At 61.4% G+C, this 18,883-nt stretch overlaps 2 protein-coding genes across 8 annotated transcripts in view; both read left to right on the top strand.

Moving 5' to 3' along the window:
* FAM178B (family with sequence similarity 178 member B) overlaps positions 1-4,682 on the top strand; it is a 104,936-nt gene extending 100,254 nt beyond the window's left edge. For 3 of the 4 annotated variants that reach the window (XM_043467831.1, XM_043467830.1, XM_043467834.1), the window contains 3 exons: positions 1,315-1,392; positions 1,704-1,856; positions 3,492-4,682. In XM_043467831.1, the coding sequence (XP_043323766.1) occupies positions 1,315-1,392; positions 1,704-1,856; positions 3,492-3,524 (264 nt within the window). In that variant the 3' untranslated portion in view covers positions 3,525-4,682. The remainder of the gene's footprint in view (positions 1-1,314; positions 1,393-1,703; positions 1,857-3,491) is intronic. The other variant, XM_043467832.1, reaches the window with a different exon arrangement.
* Positions 4,683-8,657: 3,975 nt separating this feature from the next.
* Positions 8,658-18,301, top strand: SEMA4C (semaphorin 4C). Of its 4 annotated transcripts, none has more exons than XM_043467829.1 (15): positions 8,658-8,906; positions 10,851-10,996; positions 12,454-12,602; positions 12,925-12,987; positions 13,126-13,224; positions 13,297-13,393; positions 13,511-13,627; positions 13,711-13,862; positions 13,948-14,123; positions 14,407-14,551; positions 14,650-14,872; positions 14,999-15,111; positions 16,102-16,259; positions 16,348-16,418; positions 16,547-18,301. In XM_043467829.1, the coding sequence occupies exons 2-15, from the start codon at positions 10,888-10,890 to the stop codon at positions 17,374-17,376; spliced, it is 2,502 nt and encodes an 833-aa protein (XP_043323764.1). In that variant the 5' UTR covers positions 8,658-8,906; positions 10,851-10,887; the 3' UTR covers positions 17,377-18,301. The 4 variants fall into 4 exon arrangements, with proteins under 4 accessions (XP_043323764.1, XP_043323763.1, XP_043323762.1 ...); XM_043467828.1 differs by having other exon boundaries at positions 10,848-10,996; XM_043467827.1 differs by lacking the exon at positions 8,658-8,906 and adding an exon at positions 8,948-9,598.
* The last annotated feature ends 582 nt before the right edge of the window (positions 18,302-18,883 follow it).

Genomic DNA, 18,883 nt, shown 5'->3' with positions numbered 1-18,883 from the left:
TAGTCAGGGTACAGCGTCTGGTACACAGGCCTGAGCCTGCTCTCTGGGGCTGGGGTGGCGGGAGAGAGCCACTTGCCAGGACTGCAGAGCTCAGGAGTTGTGAATGCCCTGGGCCTCCGAGGGCAAGGCCAGGCTGGGGATGGGGCATCCAGCAGATGGAGCTGGCTAGGGAGGCTGGATCGTCCCCCAACCCCCCGGGGGCGTCACAGCCTGGAGGCATACCCCACAGGCTCCTACTTTTCCCTCCTGCCAGGTGTCAAGTCCCAAGCCGGCCAGCCCACGGCCTCAGCGACCTGCGGGCCTCAGCTGTTGTGCTAAAGAACAGGCTGGGTCCTGGGCAGCACAGGTGCTGCTGGAGGAGTGGGGCGGGTGGCCTGTGTCCTCTGGATTTTGCACATGGCGTTTGAGCGGGAGAAGAGTGTCTGGTGTCCTCAGACATGGCTCCAGCTTCTGCCCCAAGGAGGCCGCCGGCTCTGTGCAAAGAGGCTGTCACTATTTCTGGGGCACCGCCAGATGCTGTAAAGGGGGAGGGTGATAAGGGCAGGGGAAGTGGGGGAACAGGGGAACCTCGGCTGACTCTGAGCTCCCACCCCATTATCACCAAGCCGGAGCCCGGCTGGCCATCTCTGGCGCCTGCCTCTCCCCTCCCAGCACAGCCTCGGGGTGGGTTATCTGCCCGGGGCACCACGGTGGGGTGTTTCCTGCCACCCTTCCTATCTTAGAAGGAGCCTGAAGGGGACGAGGCCATGGGCGCCTCCGAGTGGGGGAGGGGCGTGCCCGCTGGGTGCCAGGAGCCTCGCCCATCTTCGGGGCAGGCGCTCCCCACTCTTCATTCTCTCTGTGCAGCAGGTGAATGTCCCATAAACAAATGGGCCCCAACAGCCTCCAAGGGCACCAGGGGATCAAAGCATCCTCTTATCAGATAGAACTGGCCTTGATCCTGCCTTCACCCCTTGGTGTCCAGGGGGCAAGAGCGAAGGAATGAGTAGGTGGGTGAGGGGGCAAATGCTCAACCAGACTTCCTTCCCTCTGCGCCTCCTCGGGTCAGCACAGCAGGAGTGTCCGGACTGACCCGCACATCTGTCTGTGAAGGGGTGTCCACTGGAGCCCCAGAGCTGGGGGACAGTGTGGATTTCCAGGTGGCAGAGATTTCTTCCTTTTCTGAAGGGAGAGAGAACTGTCATTCATCAGGGCCCTAGAGAGTGGGTGAGTGGGGCCCAGAGCCCTCTTGGAAGACACCTCCCGGACACTGTGGGCGCAGGAAACCCAGGCTGGGCTTGCACAGTGGAGTCAAGGAAGCCCGTCTCTCCCCAGGTCTGCTACCTGTGCCACAGCCTCCTGACCCTGGCCGGGGTGGTGGTCAGCTGCCAGGACATTACTCCAGACCAGTGGGTGAGTCTCCCGAGAGAGGCTGGGCTGGGGCTGGCGGTGGAGGAGCCCAGCCCACTGCCAGGAACTGGAAAGAGTGGGAGGCAGAGAAAAAAGCAGGCCTGGGGGAGCTGGCCTCATCCTCCTCCCAGCGGGTCTTCCGAAGGGATACTGACCCATGCCCCGGGCTGCCCATGCCTCCCCTCCCTTTCCTGCCCCACTGCTGAGCAGTCACTCAGACCCATCCTCCTCTTTCTCGGACTCCGTGCCCCCCCCCCCCGTGGCCTGCCCTCCCTGCCCTCCCTGCCCTCCCTGCCCTCCCATGGCCTCTGCAGGGAGAGCTGCAGCTGCTCTGCGTGCAGCTGGACCGCCACATCAACACCCATATCCGGGAGAGCCCCCAGGCCATGTACCGGACCACACTCAAGGACCTGGCTGCCCAGACCCACATCCGCTGGCAGGAGCTGCTGGCACACTGCCAGCCCCAGGTGGTGCCCCCACCCCAGCCGCCCCCAGGCTTGGAAGGGGAGGGAAGTGGGCAGTTGACTGACCAGAGCCCGCAGAGTGTCTGCCCCTCTGCAGCTGCCAGGCTCCTGGCTGGGAGATGGGGGGTGAGGGCAGTGGGGGGTCAGAGGGGGACATGCATCCTCGGTGGACCACCATCTTTCTTACCAAGGGTCAGACGCCCAGGGTGGGGGTGCAGTGAGGGGGACACAGACAAGCTGACTGCTGGGTAAAGGCAAAGCGAATCTTCACCCCAGAGAGAGGGAGGCGCCTAGAGCAGAGGCCCGCCAGGAAGGGACACCAGAGGCCCCAGCTGTCCACCCTCTGCCCAGCTGTCCTGCAGGCCACTCTGCTGGGAGGAACACACCCAGGCGGCCCTGGTTCCTCCCAATTTTTGTAGCAACCACCCTGCGCTCCTGATTTTCTCAGACTCTCTGTGTAATAATTGTTCATTTGCTCAGTCATGTCGAACTCTTTGCATGTGACCCCATGGGCTGCAGCAAGCCAGGTATTCCTATCCTTCACTATCTCCCAGAGTTTGGTCGAACTCATGCCCATTGAGTAAGTGATGCCATCCAACCATCTCATCCTCTGTCGTCCCCTTCTCCCGCCTTCAGTCTTTCACAGCATCAGGGTCTTTTCCAATGAGTCAGCTCTTCACATCAGGTGGCCAAAGTATTGGAGCTTCAGCTTCAGCATCAGTCCTTTCAATGAATATTCAGGGTTGATTTCCTATAGGATTGACTTGTGATAATATTCATAGCTGATATTTATTGAATAAAGATCCTCTTCTACATGAATCCACATAACTGCCCCCCTCTGTGAGGCAGGTATTGTTGTGATCCCATTTTACAGATGGACAAGCTAGCCAAGAGTTGCTGAGAGGTTAAACAGCTTGCTTCATCACGCAGGCTGTGGCTTGCAAATATCAAGACCAGGGCACCAAGCCAGCCTGATTTGCACGCCTGCAGAATTAAGCACGGTCCAGCCCCTCTCTGGCAGCCTGGCTTCTGGCCTCTGTCGGTTCCTCCAACAAGCAGCCGTCCCAGCCCCAGCCCCTGATAGAGATGAGCTGGGTCTCCTAAGAACTGTCTCCAACTCCCCTCACACTGCTCTTGAGTCCCCAACTTTCCTTTCCCTCCATGCCCCACCCCTCAGCGGCCCGTAACCTCTGACTTGGGGCTGACACATCAGCCACAGGCTGTGGCTTGGGTCTCAGATTGCACAAGTCTCTGAGAAAGCTGGAAAGCAAACCTCACCCTCCATCCCTGAGGAACTAGATCACACTGGTCTCTGGTGGGAAGCGGTGTGCTTGTCGTGAAAAGAAGGAAAAATGATTCGTGGCCTGGCCAAGCCAGGGCCAGGCCCCAGCTTCCTCTCACACTGCCCCGGGCCTGCGAGCTGGCAGTAGAAGGAGGCAAGGCAGAGCTGTGGTCGGGTGGCCTGTTGACCTGCCGCGTCCTCGCCTGGACAGGAGCCCCCGGAGCCTTGTGGCTTAGTGAGTGGCACGGAGGAGGCGTCGGTGGATGTGCAAGGGGCGCTGGGGAGTCAGGGAGCCTCAGGTCCATGGGCCCCACCTGGGCCCAGACCGTCACCCTGTGTTTTGCTCTTTGCCACAGGCCCAGTACTTCAGCCTCTGGGAAGACGTCTAGTGGAGCAGGGCAAGAGTGGCCCAGCGCTCCTGGCTCTGGCAAGAAGCGAACACGGCCTAGGTAACTGGAGGCATGAAGAATGGGGGCCGGGGGAAGACCAAGCAGTGGAAGCAAGCGCCTGCCTCCCCCACTGCCCTGAGGCCGGCTGGGCAAGGGTTCTGCCTCTCACGTCTCCAGCCCTTCCCCATGTCTCCACTCCCCAAGGCCATAGTCTCCAAAACTCTGGTTTCCCTGGGCCTCCCGAGGCCTGCAGCCACCCTCCTCCCCACCCTCCTCCACCTCTCTGTGTCCCTCGTATGAGGGTTCTGGGTGCTCACTACAGCCTCAGCATCAGTGGTTTAGAAGAGTCCCCCCAGCCCCTTACTGAGGGCTGTGCCCAGCGTCCGGTTTCCTGATTCCGCTTGTGCTTTGCAGAATTCTCACCCGGAGCCAGTTGTCTGACTGGGTCTTAGGCCCCAGCCTGCCCCCTGCAGCAGAGGACTGTTTATTAAACCTTCAGGGTTTATGAACAGTCTTGGCTATGGCCTGAATGCTGTCAGAAACCCCAGGAGCAGGGGTGGGGAGCATCAGTTTGGACCAGTCTGAAACCATCCCCCTGCCGCCACTGGGGAAGAGCCATGGGGTGAAATGGTAGATGAGGCCTGTAATTACCCTTAATTCGGTTTATTGTTGAGCTCTGAAATCAACTCCCAGACTTAGGAGTTGGGAGCGGGGGTGGTTAGTTCCCAATACTTTTTGTTTTCTCTTGGCCTTACCCATGATCAGGTTTTGTGGGCCCTGATCCCTGAAGGGGTGCTAGATGTCTTCAACCTGCTCCCTTTGAGAGCAGGTATCCTTCGGTACTCCCAGGATATCCATGGGTATCACTTTCTCTCTCTGTCCTGAGAATCCGTTGCTAGTCCCTGGCCCTTCCTGAGCCTTTCTAGGTTGAAGGGGTTTTGCAGGGGCCACAGGGGTTGGAGAGGAAGAACCAGAGGTTGGACCCTGCGCACTGGGCCCGTGCCAGTGATCAGCTCAGCCCCTAGCGTCTGCCAGCGTTCACCACGGCTGTGCTTGTGACTTTTTCTGTTTATTTGTCCCTCTCCTTTGTTCTGTCATGCCAAGTTAAGGCCGGTTAAGTAGGAGAGATACTCCCCCAAAATAAAGGACCTTCCAGTTCAAGTGCCTCAATTTGTAGACCCGAAGGGCAGCCCATCACTCCCTGGGCCTGTTGGAGATCCTCACTGGGTCCCCAGAATGCTGGGAGCTGGTGTGTGGGCTCAATCGTTTAGTTGCATTGGACTCTGCGACCCTATGGACTCGCTCACCAGGCTCCTCTGTCCATGGGATTCTCCAGGCAAGAATACTGGAGTGGGTTGTCATTCCCTATTCCAGGGGATCTTCCCAACCCAGGGATCGAACCCACGTCTCTTGCATCTCCTGCATTGGCAGGTGTGTTCTTTACCACTGCACCACCTGGGAAGCTGCTGGGAGTCAGGGACATCCATAATTCAAAGGGCACAAACTCACAGCAGGGTGCCAGGCACCATGCAGGTTGTCTCCCTGCCTCTCTGCCTTTGCCAGGTGAGAGGTAGAGAAGCTCTCTGCCAGGGAGGCTTGGAGGCCCAGGCAGCTTGCCTGGGAGTTCTAGTTTCTTTTCCTGGCCACATCACAGGCCCCCTCGGCCAGGGCGCCACTGAGGCCCCAGCAGCATCAGGTAGGCCTGAGATCTCCGATAACAGAGCGGAGGCTGCGCCACCTCCTTCAGCCCCCTTCAGGGCGGCCCCGGCTCCTGACACCACACATCCTGACGGTTAATCGGCTATTCAGTTTGCTCTGGAAACCTGGAAATCACCTGTGAAATTTCCCTTCTTTGTTCTCTCTGCCAAGGGAGGCCTAGGAAGCTGAAGCGGGGATTTTTCCAATTTCTCGAAGCTGCCCCTACTGGGCTCAGAGAAAGGGTTCGAGCTGTCCAGCTCAAGAACCCTTCCTCTCCAGGCCGGGTTCTTGTACACCGCCCCCTCCTCTCAAACACATTTATCCCCGAGAGAGAAATAGATACCAAGTAGAGAGGAGGTGTGGATGACAGCTCAGGCCCTCCAGAGGCCTCACTGTAACCTGAGCAGAGGTGTGCACTTTGAGGTCACCCAAGGGCATGCGGTATCCCCCGGGACGTGTAACGAGCCCTATCTGGAACTGGCTTGGAGCTGACCAGATCTTCTAAAATCAGTCTAGGACCAGTGAAAGAGTCAGCCTCCTTGAGGCCAAAAATTCACAGTGATGCTGGCAACTTCACCATTCACCCTTTCCAGATCCCTGAGCGCCTGGGAAAAGGCTGGGGGATATCCTGATGGAGGCCACTGGAAACGCAGCATCCGGGGCTGTGATGACGGATGCTTTCCTGCTTCCTTCGGTGATGGTGGCAGGGAGGGGCTGGAAGGGAAGGGCTTCCCAGGTGGACGGCTTTGATAACCCTCCTTCAGGAGGAAGTGGAGGGAGGAAGTCCTTTTCCTCTGTCCCCACTCACCTCGGTCCCCAGGCCCCCAGATCCCTGAAGGGTGGCTGACCCAGGCTGTTTCATTTCCCCACTGTGGGTTGACAGCGGCTCCTGACTCCCTTGGAAGTTGGCCAAGCAGTATGGACTAGAGAATCCCACTGTGAACCCTGGGCCCCCCTCCTGGCAAAAGGGAACCTCTGGCGAGCTGGAGTTAAAAGGAAGGGGCACCATGGCGGGTGACCGAGACATGGGGACGAGGGGGGCCTAGCTATCTAGATAAGACTTCCAGATCTGTCTCTAGGGGCCAGCATGAGCTGCCAGTGGGTCCTTAGGGAACCTGGCGGGGGAGGGGGCGGGCGTTTAGCACATCTGCCTTTTCTTGGCCACAAGTGGTTGAACACATAGGGTAAGTAAGAGGGTCTGTCAAGGCCTAAGGCATGAATCCTGGGCCCCTTCCATACGAGTGTGGTCAGTCACTTCAGTTGCACTGAAGTGCACTTCAGTCTGACTCTGCACGACCTCATGGACTGTAGCCCACCAGCCTCCTCTGTCCATGGGATTTTCCAGGCAAGAATACTGGAGTGGATTGCCATGCCCTCCTCCAAGGATCTTCCTGACCCAGAGATCCAACCCATATCTCCTGCATTGGCAGGCGAATTCTGTACCATCTGAGCCACCAGGGAAACCCTCATTTTAAAGTATGAATCACCAGCAAATAGTCATGCAGGAAACTTTATCCCCTGCCCACCCACCCACGGAAAAGGCGAGCACTGGAAAGGAACAGAATCTAGCAGGAAATGAGCAAGGTAGAAAAGGGGAGCTGGCAAGGAGCGTTTGAAAGGGAAGGGCTCTGTGATGAGGAACCAAGAAGCCCGCCTTGAGCTACAGAAGATGTCCCTGCCAGTGAAACCAAATCTCCCTTCTTTCCACTGGGGCCAGTCTTGCAGGTGGGGCCAGGAGCTCAGGTCTTGGCCTGGTAACCCTCACACATAGAGGTGAGGAAAGACAGCAGGAAACAAAGTGTCTGTGGCCTAAAAGTTGTCAGGCTATCCCATAACTTAGTGGAAAGATGGGATCAGGAGTCTTAAGGCCTGATTTAACATTCTCACCTTGCTAGTTATCAGTGTGACTTTGGGCAGGCTATGCCTTTCTGACACTCATCTGATCTATAAAATGAGAGACGCATTTGTAAAGGGCGGTCGTGAGGGCAGAGTGAAGGCAGGTTGCAAAGTCTAAAGCACAGACCCAAATGTGAGGGTTCCTGCCTGTGGGTTTACCTGCCCTTAAATTAAGGAAGCAGGGTCTAACTGGGACAAGGGGGTCGCACATCTTCTCCCACCCTGTCAACTGGAACAGAGCCTTCCCTGCCCACCCCTGCTGATTCACTGGCTTACCCCCTATATCCATTATCTCCAAGGCCTCAGGTTTTTTGTTTTTTTTTTTTTTTCCTTTTTTTCTGGTGCAAAGGAGCTGGGAAATGTGGCTCTGGCCAGTGCGGGAGAAGGGGCCTTTATGTATACCAGCAAAGACCCAATTGTTACTGAATCCAAACTGGGCTGCTTTTCCCAATTATCTCCACTACTCTTCTGGTCTCCACTTTTTCTGATGCCAAGTTTCAACCCAGAACAAAAGCTCCTGTCGGGACTGATTTATAATCCAGATCTGCTGACAAGGCCCTAAAGGGTCCCTCCCCTCCAGGGCTGCACCATGCTTAAAGTTACCACCCAAGCCACCGGGCCACCAGCCTCTTCACCTCTGCCCTTTGCCCCTAGCCAGGAGGTGGCATCTGTCTCCAGGTCCCAGTGGGGTGGCCTCCCTGGGGTTCCTCTGTTCACCTGCCCAGCTCAGAGGACCAGCTGGCAAGGACAGTCCAGCACCACCCAGGAGGCCAGAGCTACAGGGTACTTCCAGGAGCGGCTGTGGGCGGAGGCTCGAGTCCTTCTCCAGCGTGGCTCCCCTCAGTCCCTTTCATCTGAACATCAGGGCTCATGTCACTTGTTATTCAGCCTTCTAGCGGCATCAGAAGGAGTCATTTCCTGAGGGTAAGCTCAGCGCAACTGGAGTCGAGGGTTGTTTCACCCGGATAAGGACGAGGGGGTCGCTGAGCGGGTCCCTTCTTCTGGAGTGTGAGAAACTAGAGGCACAATGTCTCAGGAGATTTGGGGTGGGGGGGGGTCGTCTTCCTGGCTGGTGAGGCCCGTTCCGGTCTGATCGCAGGGGTCAGTGGGAGTTGAAGGAAGGAAACAGAATCGGGGTCCAAAAGACAGACCACTCTGGTGCGCCCCAAAGAGAAGCCTGGGACACTCTCCAGGAGGTGGCCTGCCCGCCTTCGTTTCAGTAACCACAGTGTGGGGAGCCTCTTAGACCCCTTCCCGAGCCGGGCTGCCCAGCCCGCACGGTTGGCTTTGGGGGACACTTCGGAAAAACCGGTTGAGTCCGACACCCCCCTTGCTAGGGCCCGATGTCCCTCCCCCGCCCCACCTCCCGGCGCGGTGGCGCAGATCTCTGCTGCTGGGCGCTGAGCGGCCCGGCACCAGGAGGGGCGGGGGTCCGAGCCCCCAGGCCGGGAACAGGGAGGCGGGCGGGTCGCAGCCCCCTCCGGGGCGGGCCTTCGCGTCCCGCCCCCGGCCTCCAACGACAGCCCCCACCCCGCCTGACGTCAGGGGGGAGGTGGCGGAGAGCCTCGGCAGCAGCGGAGAAAGAGCCGGCGCCCGCCGCGGTGGCGCGGGGAGCCCGAGCCCAGGGGCGCCGAGCCGAGCCGGGCCGAGGGGCGGTGGCAAGAGGGGCAGCGGAGCAGGGCGGGCGGGCGCGCGCGGGCGGGCAGGCGGCGGCGCGCGGGCAGAGGCGGACCGTGGTCGGAGCCGAACGCGAGGGCGGCGCCCAGAGATTCAAGCAGCGAAGAAGAGGTGAGTGAGGCCGGGGTTGCACGGAGCCGGAGCCAAGAGCTCTCCGGGGCCGCCGCTTTGTCCCCAGACTCGAGCTGGGGACGCCGCACGCGTGAGGGACAGGGTCTGGGGGCGCAGGGAGGGGCGGCGGCCGGGACAGCTGTCCGCCCGAGCGCCTCCCTGCGCCCCCCGCGGGCTGCTTCGCGGGGGCTCGGGAGCGGGGCTAGCGGCGCCCGCAGCCCCAGGGTCCGGAGGCACGGACTGCCCAGGAGGAACGGGGCTCAGGGTGCGGGGGGTCCCTCGTACTGTCCGGTCCACGCCCGCGATCTTTTCCAGGCCCCCGAACTGCCCCCGGCTCCCCCACCCCCGACGGAAAGTTTGGGGCGGGCCTGGACGGAGGCCGATGTTATGAGATCGGATTTCCCTGCCGCGGCCCCCGGCCGCGCGCCCGCTCCGCTGGGGAGGCGGGCTGTCCTGGAAAGCCAGGCTCCGGAGCCGCGCCGCCCAGTCCCCGGCTGGAGCGCTCGCCCTGCAGCTGCTGGGGAGCCGTCCGCGGCCCGCCGCTCGGGGTGGGCAAGGGTGGGGGGCGCGCCGCCGGGACCCCGCACCCCTCTACACACCTCCACTCCCGGGGCTGCCCGTTTCCCCCGCCCTGGGAGGAGCAGTGCCGGCAGAGCCTCGGAGCGCGCTGCGGGGTCCGGCCTGGGCCTGGGGTAAGGAACCGAGGGAAGGCTGGGGGTGTGTTGGGGGGGTGAGCGCATCCCCGACCCCCCTCCTCCCCCCGCCACCCTTCCCGCGCTGGGGAACTGGGCCGACAGGGGGCGTCCGTCGGTCGGGCTCCGCCACGCTCCCAGCGCCTCCGCTTTGTTTGCATTCAAATCCCCGGAGCTGGGGGAGGGGAGAATCGAGGGGAACCCAGGACGGGGTCCCGACTGGACCCTTTGCTTCGGGGTGAACAGATCCTCAGCTTCTGTGTCTCTGTGCCCTGGAGGGCCGGGACAGTGGAAATTAATCCAGGTGGCCTGCCCCGGCCGGGGTCCCGGCGCGATCCCTGAGCTGGGAAGGCTCATCAGACCCCGGGAGAGAGCAGCAGGCGCTGGCCCTGCTCCGGGCGCCCTCGCGGTCCAGGAGGGAACCCCCGACGCTCCCCACCAGGCCCTCACTTCCCCCCGTCCCCGCCTGAAAGCGCCGCCGGGAAGCTCTCTGATGAGACCAGAGATTTGTCCCGCGGCCCCTCAGCCCGAGGGCTGGTGTCTCCTAGGAGGCTGTGCGTGGAACAGGATGAAGCCCGGGTCCTTTACACGCCCATCCCATTCCACTTCCTGCCTGCCTTCTTGGGCAACAAAGGGGCCTCGGGAAGCAGGGGGCCCCTCCAGCTCCCGGCCCCACTTCAGCCCTGTGATATGGAATGGGGTTTTGGGCTCTGCCCGGCTATTGTCTGCGCTGGGGGAGGGGAGAGGCTGGACCGCGACCCCCTCAGGCCTGATGCACCGAGTCCTCCCTGGGGGGCCTTTCCTACCGCCTGCCCCACTTACAGGTTCATCCTCTTTGGGCTGGCTGGAGCCCCAGTAGGGCCAGGTCCTGATCGCATAGGTTATTTTAAGAAATCCTTCGAATCTGTCAGGCCCGAGTGGGGGAGGAGGGTCCTCTCTTTATTTTCTTAAACAACTTCCTGTCGAGGAGAAGTGGGGGAGGGCCGGAGGATCTTTGAGTGTCCACTCTTCCAGCTGACTCAGCTCTCCCTGTCCCCTCAGGGAGACCCCTTGGTCCTTTGGAAGCTGTGGGGAAGAGGCCAGGTGTGGGAGGGGACTAGGTCGCTGCTCCCAGGGCTGGGGCAGTGGGGGGAGCCCCGGGGAGGCCTGGTCAGATCTTCTCTCCTCAGTGCCTCCTGGCCCGGCTTGTGTGGGCCCCCTTCCGGTCTGTTTTCTCTGGATGTGACTCTGACCCTTTCTTTTCCCCCAGCAGGGCAGCTGGCCTGGAGCTCAGAGCCGGGGCGTGTGCCATGGCCCCACACTGGGCCGTCTGTCTGCTGGTAGTGGAGCTGTGGGGCCTGAGCCTTGGGGCTGAGGTGTGGTGGAACCTGGTACCCCGGAAGACGGTATCTTCTGGGGGTGAGTGTCTGAAGGCTGGGGAGCAGGCGGCCAGGAGGGACTGCTGGGGGAAGAGCGGTGCTAAGGAATTGCCTTCTGGAACTTCTGGCTTTATTCTGCAGTTGGGCGCAAGGCCCTGATGTATGTGACACAGCTTTCTAAGAAATGTGAGTGAGTGGCTCTAGGAACCCAGAACTGGTCGTCCAGGCCAGGATCTGGGGTGGCCCTCCTTATGCTTAGGACCTGGCTGCCTTGTTATCCAAGAGTGACCATTCTGCACCTCTCTCCCTACATCTCACTTCTGGAATTATCCCTAGTACTGAGAGCCTAAAGAGGGAAACCTGAGCCAAGATAAACACGAAGCAAAGGGTGTTCCCACCCACTCCCAGGTCTTCAAGCTCTGTGCCCCCAGGAGCCCCCTTAGCAACCCTGATATGATAGACTCCCCCCTCCTGCTGACCTGATCCTCTGAGGGCCCTGGACGGGGTGTGTGTGTGCACACGCTCCTGTGAGGAGGGCTCAGTGGGCCTGACAGCCCTCTGTGCACACACTCCTGTATGCAGAGGTGATGTCAGGTGTTTGCGTCGTGCGCTCTGGGGACCTGGGATGAGCTCACCTCCCACAGGCTCCTCTCAGTGCTAACGAAGCCCTCCCTTGCTGGTCTGTGTCTGGGCCCGTCGTTGGCTCCAAACACTAAGGATGGTTTAGGGGGACCCTGAGGACAGTCCAGCAGCTATTTGGGGGGTTGACATAGGAATCCTGTGGCTACATGAATGTCGTGGCCCCCTGCTCGATGGATGGCTACAGGTCTCCCCAGCCCCAAGGCTGCAGCACCATCTCTGGCCCCCAGCCTCTGCTTTCCCCTGCCCTCCCTGCCCTGGTCTCCCAGCCTGATTCCGTCTTCACATCCCATGGCTGGCTCTGCTTGTACCCCTAGCAGCCTGCATTTGGGACCCACTGGAGGGAAGGGTTCTCTAAGACAAGGAACGCTCGCAACTTCCGTCCATCCTGCCTGGCTAGATCAGGGGCCAGGGCGAGTCTGGACCCTGGTGGGGGCAGTGTGCAACAGAGCAGAGAAGGAAGCCGCAGCGGAGGAAGCGGGGGTGGCGGGGCGTGGGGCAGCGGGATGGGGAGGTGGCGACTGACCCTGAGAGTGAGAGCCATCAGTCTGATGGTTTCCTCTGGCCGGAAGCTGTGGCTGAGATATCCTTCCTTCCTCCTCTCCAGCCCAGATTTGCCTCCCTGGGTGGGGAAAGCCAGGGAGGCCTGGGTGGAGCTGTCAGAGTCAAAAGCCTATTCAGAAAATGCCCTTTATTGCTGGTCAGAGGAGCTTGGCTGGCATCTGCTTGTGGGGTGCTGGCTCTAATGTGCAGTGAGCACTGCATAGAGGAGGGCTAATTCTAGGGGAGAGGGCATGCCTGGAGTCCCAGGAAGGTCCACTTACCCCAGCCCTGGTCACTCCGGCCTTGTCCCTGCAGAGCTAGCCACGGTGGTGCGGCGCTTCTCCCAGACGGGCATCCAGGACTTCCTGACCCTGACCCTGACCGAGCAGACTGGGCTCCTGTACGTCGGGGCCCGGGAGGCCCTGTTTGCCTTCAGTGTGGAGGCTCTGGAGCTGCAAGGAGTGGTGAGAGGTGGGGGAGCGGGAGGCACACGGGGATGAGAGGCAGGACCTGGGGGCTTCGCTTGGACAGGCTGTCCCCTCGGCTTGGCCGCCCCCACCCCATTCTCCCTGGTGAGCATGTCGCTTCGCCCGCGAGTCTGCAGTACTCTCTGGGACCGCTGCGCTGGGGTAGCTGGGGCTCTGGTCCTCTCTGGAATAAGCTCCCAGAGAGTGGGGACACTGTCTTCTCACTTGGTGTCCCCATGTTGCTGCCACGAGCCGCACTGATGACACATGCTTGGTGCGTACCTGCAGCGATGCTGACCTGTTCCCTCCCTATCCTCAGATCTCATGGGAGGCGCCAGCTGAGAAGAAGGCTGAGTGTATCCAGAAAGGGAAGAGTAACCAGGTCGGCTCTCTGGGACCTGCTGGGGGGTGGGGGGGTGCATGGGGCATGCTCTTTCCGCTCCGTCCCAGTGCTGGTCTGGGTCCCGGGGTCCCTGTGTTCCGAACACTCAGACTTTAACAGATGCCTCTCTGTCCCCAGACGGAGTGTTTCAACTTCATCCGCTTCCTACAGCCATATAACACGTCCCACCTGTACGCGTGCGGTACCTATGCCTTCCAGCCCAAGTGCACCTACATTGTGAGTGCCGCTCCTCTCCCCAGCCCCAGGCCTGGCCCTGTTGCATTCTCATGGCCTTGTCCCCACCCCTAGGACATGCTCACCTTCACCCTGGAGCGGAGCGAGTTTGAGGATGGCAAGGGCAAGTGCCCCTATGACCCGGCCAAGGGCCACACAGGCCTCCTTGTGGGTGAGTAGCTGTCTCATTGCAGGTTGGGGGTCCCTAGGACTTGTTCCAACTCTGGGACCACCTGGCTTGAGTGTCTGCACCTCGCTTCTGCATGGGCTGACCCCGTGTCTCTTGTAGACGGTGAGCTGTACTCGGCCACGCTCAACAATTTCCTGGGCACAGAGCCAGTCATCCTGCGGAACATGGGACCCCATCACGCCATGAAGACGGAGTACCTGGCCTTCTGGCTCAACGGTGAGCCCTGAGAAGCCAGCTGGGTGTGGGAGGTGCCTGGAGGGCCCGATGTCCGGGCTGACCCTCCTCCCCTTCCCCCCCAGAACCTCATTTTGTGGGCTCCGCCTACGTCCCGGAGAGCGTGGGCAGCTACACGGGGGACGACGACAAGGTGTACTTCTTCTTCAGCGAGCGCGCAGTGGAATATGACTGCTATGCCGAGCAGGTGGTGGCCCGCGTGGCCCGCGTCTGCAAGGTACAGACCGCCGAGGCGGGCAGCCCTGGGTGCCCGGCCGCCCGGCGGGGCTGACCGGCCGCGGTGTCCCCTTGCCGTCTGCCAGGGCGACGTGGGGGGCGCGCGGACGCTGCAGAGGAAGTGGACCACGTTTCTGAAGGCACGGCTGGTGTGCTCCGCGCCCGACTGGCAGCTCTACTTCAACCGGCTGCAGGCACTGTACACGCTGCAGGACGCCTCCTGGCACAACACCACCTTCTTCGGGGTTTTCCGGGCGCGGTGGTGAGCTGGCCAGGAGCCCGCGGGGGTGGGGGGAGCAGGTCCGTGGGCTAGGGATGGTTGAAGGGGCAGGCCTCTGGGGGAGGTCCTGGGGGTCAAGGAGGGTGTTGGGCTCCTGCCCTTTCCACCACCCCTCCGTGAGCGGTGCCCCCAGGGGCACTCTGAGCTGCCACCACACCACGTGTGGCCATGGCCTTCTGGCGCTGGGGCCCTCCCTTTCTGCTGCGCGCCCTGAGCTGTGGGCACCCCAGCTCTGACCCTGGGGGTCCCTCCCTTGCTGTGACAGGGGCGACATGGACCTGTCGGCAGTCTGCGAGTACCAGCTGGAGGAGATCCAGAAGGTGTTCGAGGGGCCCTACAAGGAGTACCACGAGCAGGCCCAGAAGTGGGGCCGCTACACGGACCCTGTCCCGACCCCGCGGCCCGGCTCGGTGAGTCGTCCCAGGCAGGGATGCGTGCGCGTGTTCTCTGCTCTGGTGCCTTCCCCTCTGGGCTGACGGCTGCCCCCCAAACCCTGCCCACCCCCCAGTGCATCAACAACTGGCACCGACGCCACGGCTACACCAGTTCCCTGGAGCTGCCCGACAACATCCTCAACTTCATCAAGAAGCACCCCCTGATGGAGGAGCAGGTGAGGCCTCGATGGGGCCGCCCCCTGCTGGTGAAGAAGAATGCCAACCTCACCCACCTGGTGGCCGACCGGGTCTCGGGGCTTGATGGGGCCACCTACACGGTGCTGTTCATCGGCACAGGTGGGTACGGGCGTGGCAGCTTGGGGCCAGGCCAAGGCCTGCGTGCCCGAGGCAGGGAGATCCAGACAGCCCCAGCCCAGGACCCTGCTGCCTTTTCCTGACCCCTGTCCCCCCTGACCCCCATAGGAGACGGCTGGCTGCTCAAGGCCGTGAGCCTGGGGCCCTGGGTTCACCTGATCGAGGAGCTGCAGCTGTTTGACCAGGAGCCTGTGGAGAGCCTGGTCCTGTCCCGGAGCAAGGTGACCATCAGGCCCCACCCACCGTGTCCCCCCACGGCCCCCAGTCCAGGGGCGGGGAGATGTCCGAGAGGAGCGAGAATGCTCCTGGAATCTGCACTCTGCAGGCATCCTATCTTCTATACAGCCCAGTCCTGACGGCGCTTGGCAGCTGTTTTCAGGCCCCTCAGGGGGACTGTGCTGCCGTCCGCCGGGCCTCGTGCCACTCTGGCTCCTGACGCCCTCGTGACGTCTCCTTGCCTGCCAGCCCCGACCCCTGGCGCAGTCAGCAGTTCCCTGAAGTGCTGCTCGAAGCTTCCCTTCCCCAGCCTCTCTGCCCGCGTGTCTGTGGCACTTTGACCTGCTTGGCTTTTCCCAATTCTGGAGGCTCAGGTTGTTCCCAGAACGGGGAATCCTGGCAGAAGGAAAGCCTGTAGTTGCAGAAACACACGGATTGGCGATCTCCATTGAAACAGAGGAAAACGCCTTATGCTTTGCTGGTGCTATTGTAAGGCTGACCGGATCTGCGGAAACTGAACTTCCTGCGCTATTTATACTATTCGGGAGCCGTGTGTGTGTGTGTGTGTGTGTGTGTGTGTGTGTGTGTGTGTGTGTGTGTGTATGTGTGTGTGTATTTGAGAGTGTGTGTGAGTGTGGGGGGGACTGTGTGTGTGTGTATGAGGGTGAGTGGGTGTGAGTGGGTGAGTTTGTGTATGTGCTGTGTGTGAGTGTGAGAATGTGTGTACATGGGTGTGAGTGAGCAAGCACAAGGATACTTCTCGGCCTCACAGGTCTGCTGTTCCTTTCTAACAAGGTCACGGCTGTAAGGGGCTTAGGATTGCTCCTGGCTTATAGTAAGCCCTCCATGCCTTCCCAGCCCTCAGACTTCCCGCTTTGGGACGTGCGCACAGCCCACTTCCTGCTTCGGGCCCCGGTGCCCCGGCAGTCATCCAGGCCCCCGCCCCGGGCCGCGTCGGGCCCTGGCTCAGCCTCCCTCCTGTGCTTCTCTGGCAGAAGCTGCTCTTCGCGGGCTCCCGCTCCCAGCTGGTGCAGCTGCCCCCAGCCGACTGCATGAAGTACCGCTCCTGTGCTGACTGTGTGCTCGCCCGGGACCCCTACTGTGCCTGGAACGCCAACAGCAGCCGCTGTGTGGCCGTGGGCGGTCACTCCGGGTGAGGGGGGCTTCTGCGTGTGCGGGGACCAGCGGGGAGGGCAGGTGGCTGGAGCCGGGACGCTGACGGATCCCTCTTTCCCCGCCAGGTCCCTGCTGATCCAGCACGTGACGGTCTCGGATACCTCGAACATCTGTAATTTCCGGGGCAGTAAGAAAGGTGAGCTGTTGTCTTAGTCTTTCTTCCAGGGTGTACGGGCCTCGGGGGACCAGAACTGGGGTGTCCATGTCCCCCCTCGGCCTGGGCTTCTTGCACCCCACTGACTCTCGTTTTCTCTGCCGCTGCAGTCAGGCTCACGCCCAAAAACATCACGGTGGTGGCGGGCACAGATCTGGTGCTCCCCTGCCGTCTCTCCTCCAACCTCGCCCACGCCCGCTGGACCTTCGGGGGCCGCGACCTGCCCGCGGAGCAGCCTGGCTCCTTCCTCTACGATGCCCGGCTGCAGGCCCTGGTGGTGATGGCTGCCCAACCCCGCCACGCGGGCGCCTACCACTGCTTCTCGGAGGAGCAAGGGGCCCGGCTGGCTGCCGAAGGCTACCTCGTGGCCGTGGTGGCGGGCCCGTCGGTGACGCTGGAGGCCCGGGCCCCGCTGGAGAACCTGGGGCTGGTGTGGCTGGCTGTGGTGGCCCTGGGCGCCGTCTGCCTGGTGCTGCTGCTGCTGGTTCTGTCCCTGCGCCGGCGGCTGCGCGAGGAGCTGGAGAAAGGTGCCAAGGCGGCCGAGAGGACCCTGGTGTACCCGCTGGAGCTGCCCAAGGAGCCCACCAGCCCCCCCTTCCGGCCCGGCCCCGAGACGGACGAGAAGCTCTGGGACCCTGTGGGCTACTACTACTCAGACGGCTCCCTCAAGATCGTGCCTGGCCACGCCCGGTGCCAGCCCGGCGGTGGGCCCCCCTCGCCGCCTCCCGGCATCCCCGGCCAGCCCCTGCCTTCTCCGACGCGGCTCCACCTGGGAGGTGGCCGGAACTCCAACGCCAACGGCTACGTGCGTCTCCAGCTGGGAGGGGAGGACCGGGGCGGCCTCGGGCATCCTCTGCCCGAGCTCGCGGACGAACTGAGGCGTAAACTGCAGCAGCGCCAGCCGCTGCCGGACTCCAACCCCGAGGAGTCCTCCGTATGAGAGGGGCCCCTCCGGCGGCAGCCTGGGAGGCACGCTCCCTACGTTTTTGCACAGGCACCAACTACCTCAGGGACATGGCGTGGGCAACCTGCTCTGCCCGGGACAGACCCTGCCCGGCACCGCCCGGCCATGAGGACCTGCTCTGTCAGCACGGGCACTGCCACTTGCTGTGGCTTACCAGGGCACCGGCCTTGCAGAGGGCACCTTCCTCCTCTGTGAGAGGCTGTGAATCACGGACGCGTGGGACCCCAACAGCCAAAACCTTTCAAGGCAGAAGTTGCAGGTGTGGGTGTGTTTGTGGACACATGTGTGTGAATGTAGATGTGTGCACATACGTACTTATGTTCGTTCGTGTGTGTGTGTGTGTGTGTGTGTATGATGTAGTCTTCCTGTTTCTGTCAAGTCTTCCCTTGGCCTGGGGTCCTCCTGGTGGGTCATTGGAGCTATGAAGGGGAAGGGGTCGTATCACTTTGCCTCTCCTGCCCCCACCTGTCCCCAGTAGGGGGCAGCCATGTACATATGGGGGTGGGCTGGGCAGGGTGCTGGGCCCCTTTGTGGGAATCAGGGCTCTGGGGTGGGGCCTGGTCCTGCTCCCAGGGCTATGAATGTTTTCAGGGTGGGGGGTGGGGAGATGAAGCCTCCTGTGTGTTTGGGGTAAGGGTTGGGAGGGGCCCCCCACTTGGCCCTGGGGTTCAGTGGTATTTTATACTTGTCCTCCCTGGCAGGGCTGGGAAAGGTTGTGTGGGGGGGGGGGGAGGGGGGAGGGAAGGTGAGAGGGGTGGGCATGCTGTGGATCTGGCATATCCTCTCCCAGCCCTAGGAGGAGGGCTCCCAGCAGTGTAACTTATTGTGTCCCCGCGTATTTATTTGTTGTAAATATTTGAGTATTTTTATATTGACAAATAAAATGGAGAAAATGAAAACATTCCTGTCGTGGAGATAAGACACTTGGGCTGAAACCTTCTGGGTGTCCAGAGGGAGGCTCCCTCACTCCTGTCCACCCTCACAAACCACACCCCCTTGTGCCGTCACCCTCAGTCCGCCCCTTCAGGGGTCCCCCTCCGGCTTGTGCCCCTCTCTAGAGAGGGGTCCAGAGGCCAGGCTCCAGTGTTTTCCCACAGTGGTGGGTCGGGCTGGGAACCAGACCAGGGCCACAGCCTCTGGGGAGCCAACCATGGCTTCTGGCCAAAGGGAGAAGTCAGGGCTTGGGGAACAGAACCAGTAGAGGGGAGGGGCCTGGCTTCCCAGTCCTCTGGGAAGGGGAAAACGGAGTGGGGGCCGTGGAGAGGAACTCCCTAGAAGCAGCTTAAACTTGTGCGGACTGGCTCGTGTGAGGATGGGGCTCCCCACCAGTTTAGGGGAAGAATGATTACTTTGCGCCTTTATCCTCCAGGAATGTTAGTCTTGAATGCTTCAGATAACCATGCAACATGGGAACTTCACTGCCTCCAGTAGGCACCGAGCCCCTTTGCTATATAGGAAGGAGCCGGTCCAGAGCCAAGATATT

This window comes from Cervus canadensis, chromosome 5 (assembly GCF_019320065.1).
Source record: "Cervus canadensis isolate Bull #8, Minnesota chromosome 5, ASM1932006v1, whole genome shotgun sequence".
Taxonomy (NCBI): domain Eukaryota; kingdom Metazoa; phylum Chordata; class Mammalia; order Artiodactyla; family Cervidae; genus Cervus; species Cervus canadensis.
The sequence above is the reverse complement of the archived record's forward strand: the minus strand, read 5'-3'. Positions and strand labels throughout refer to the sequence as shown.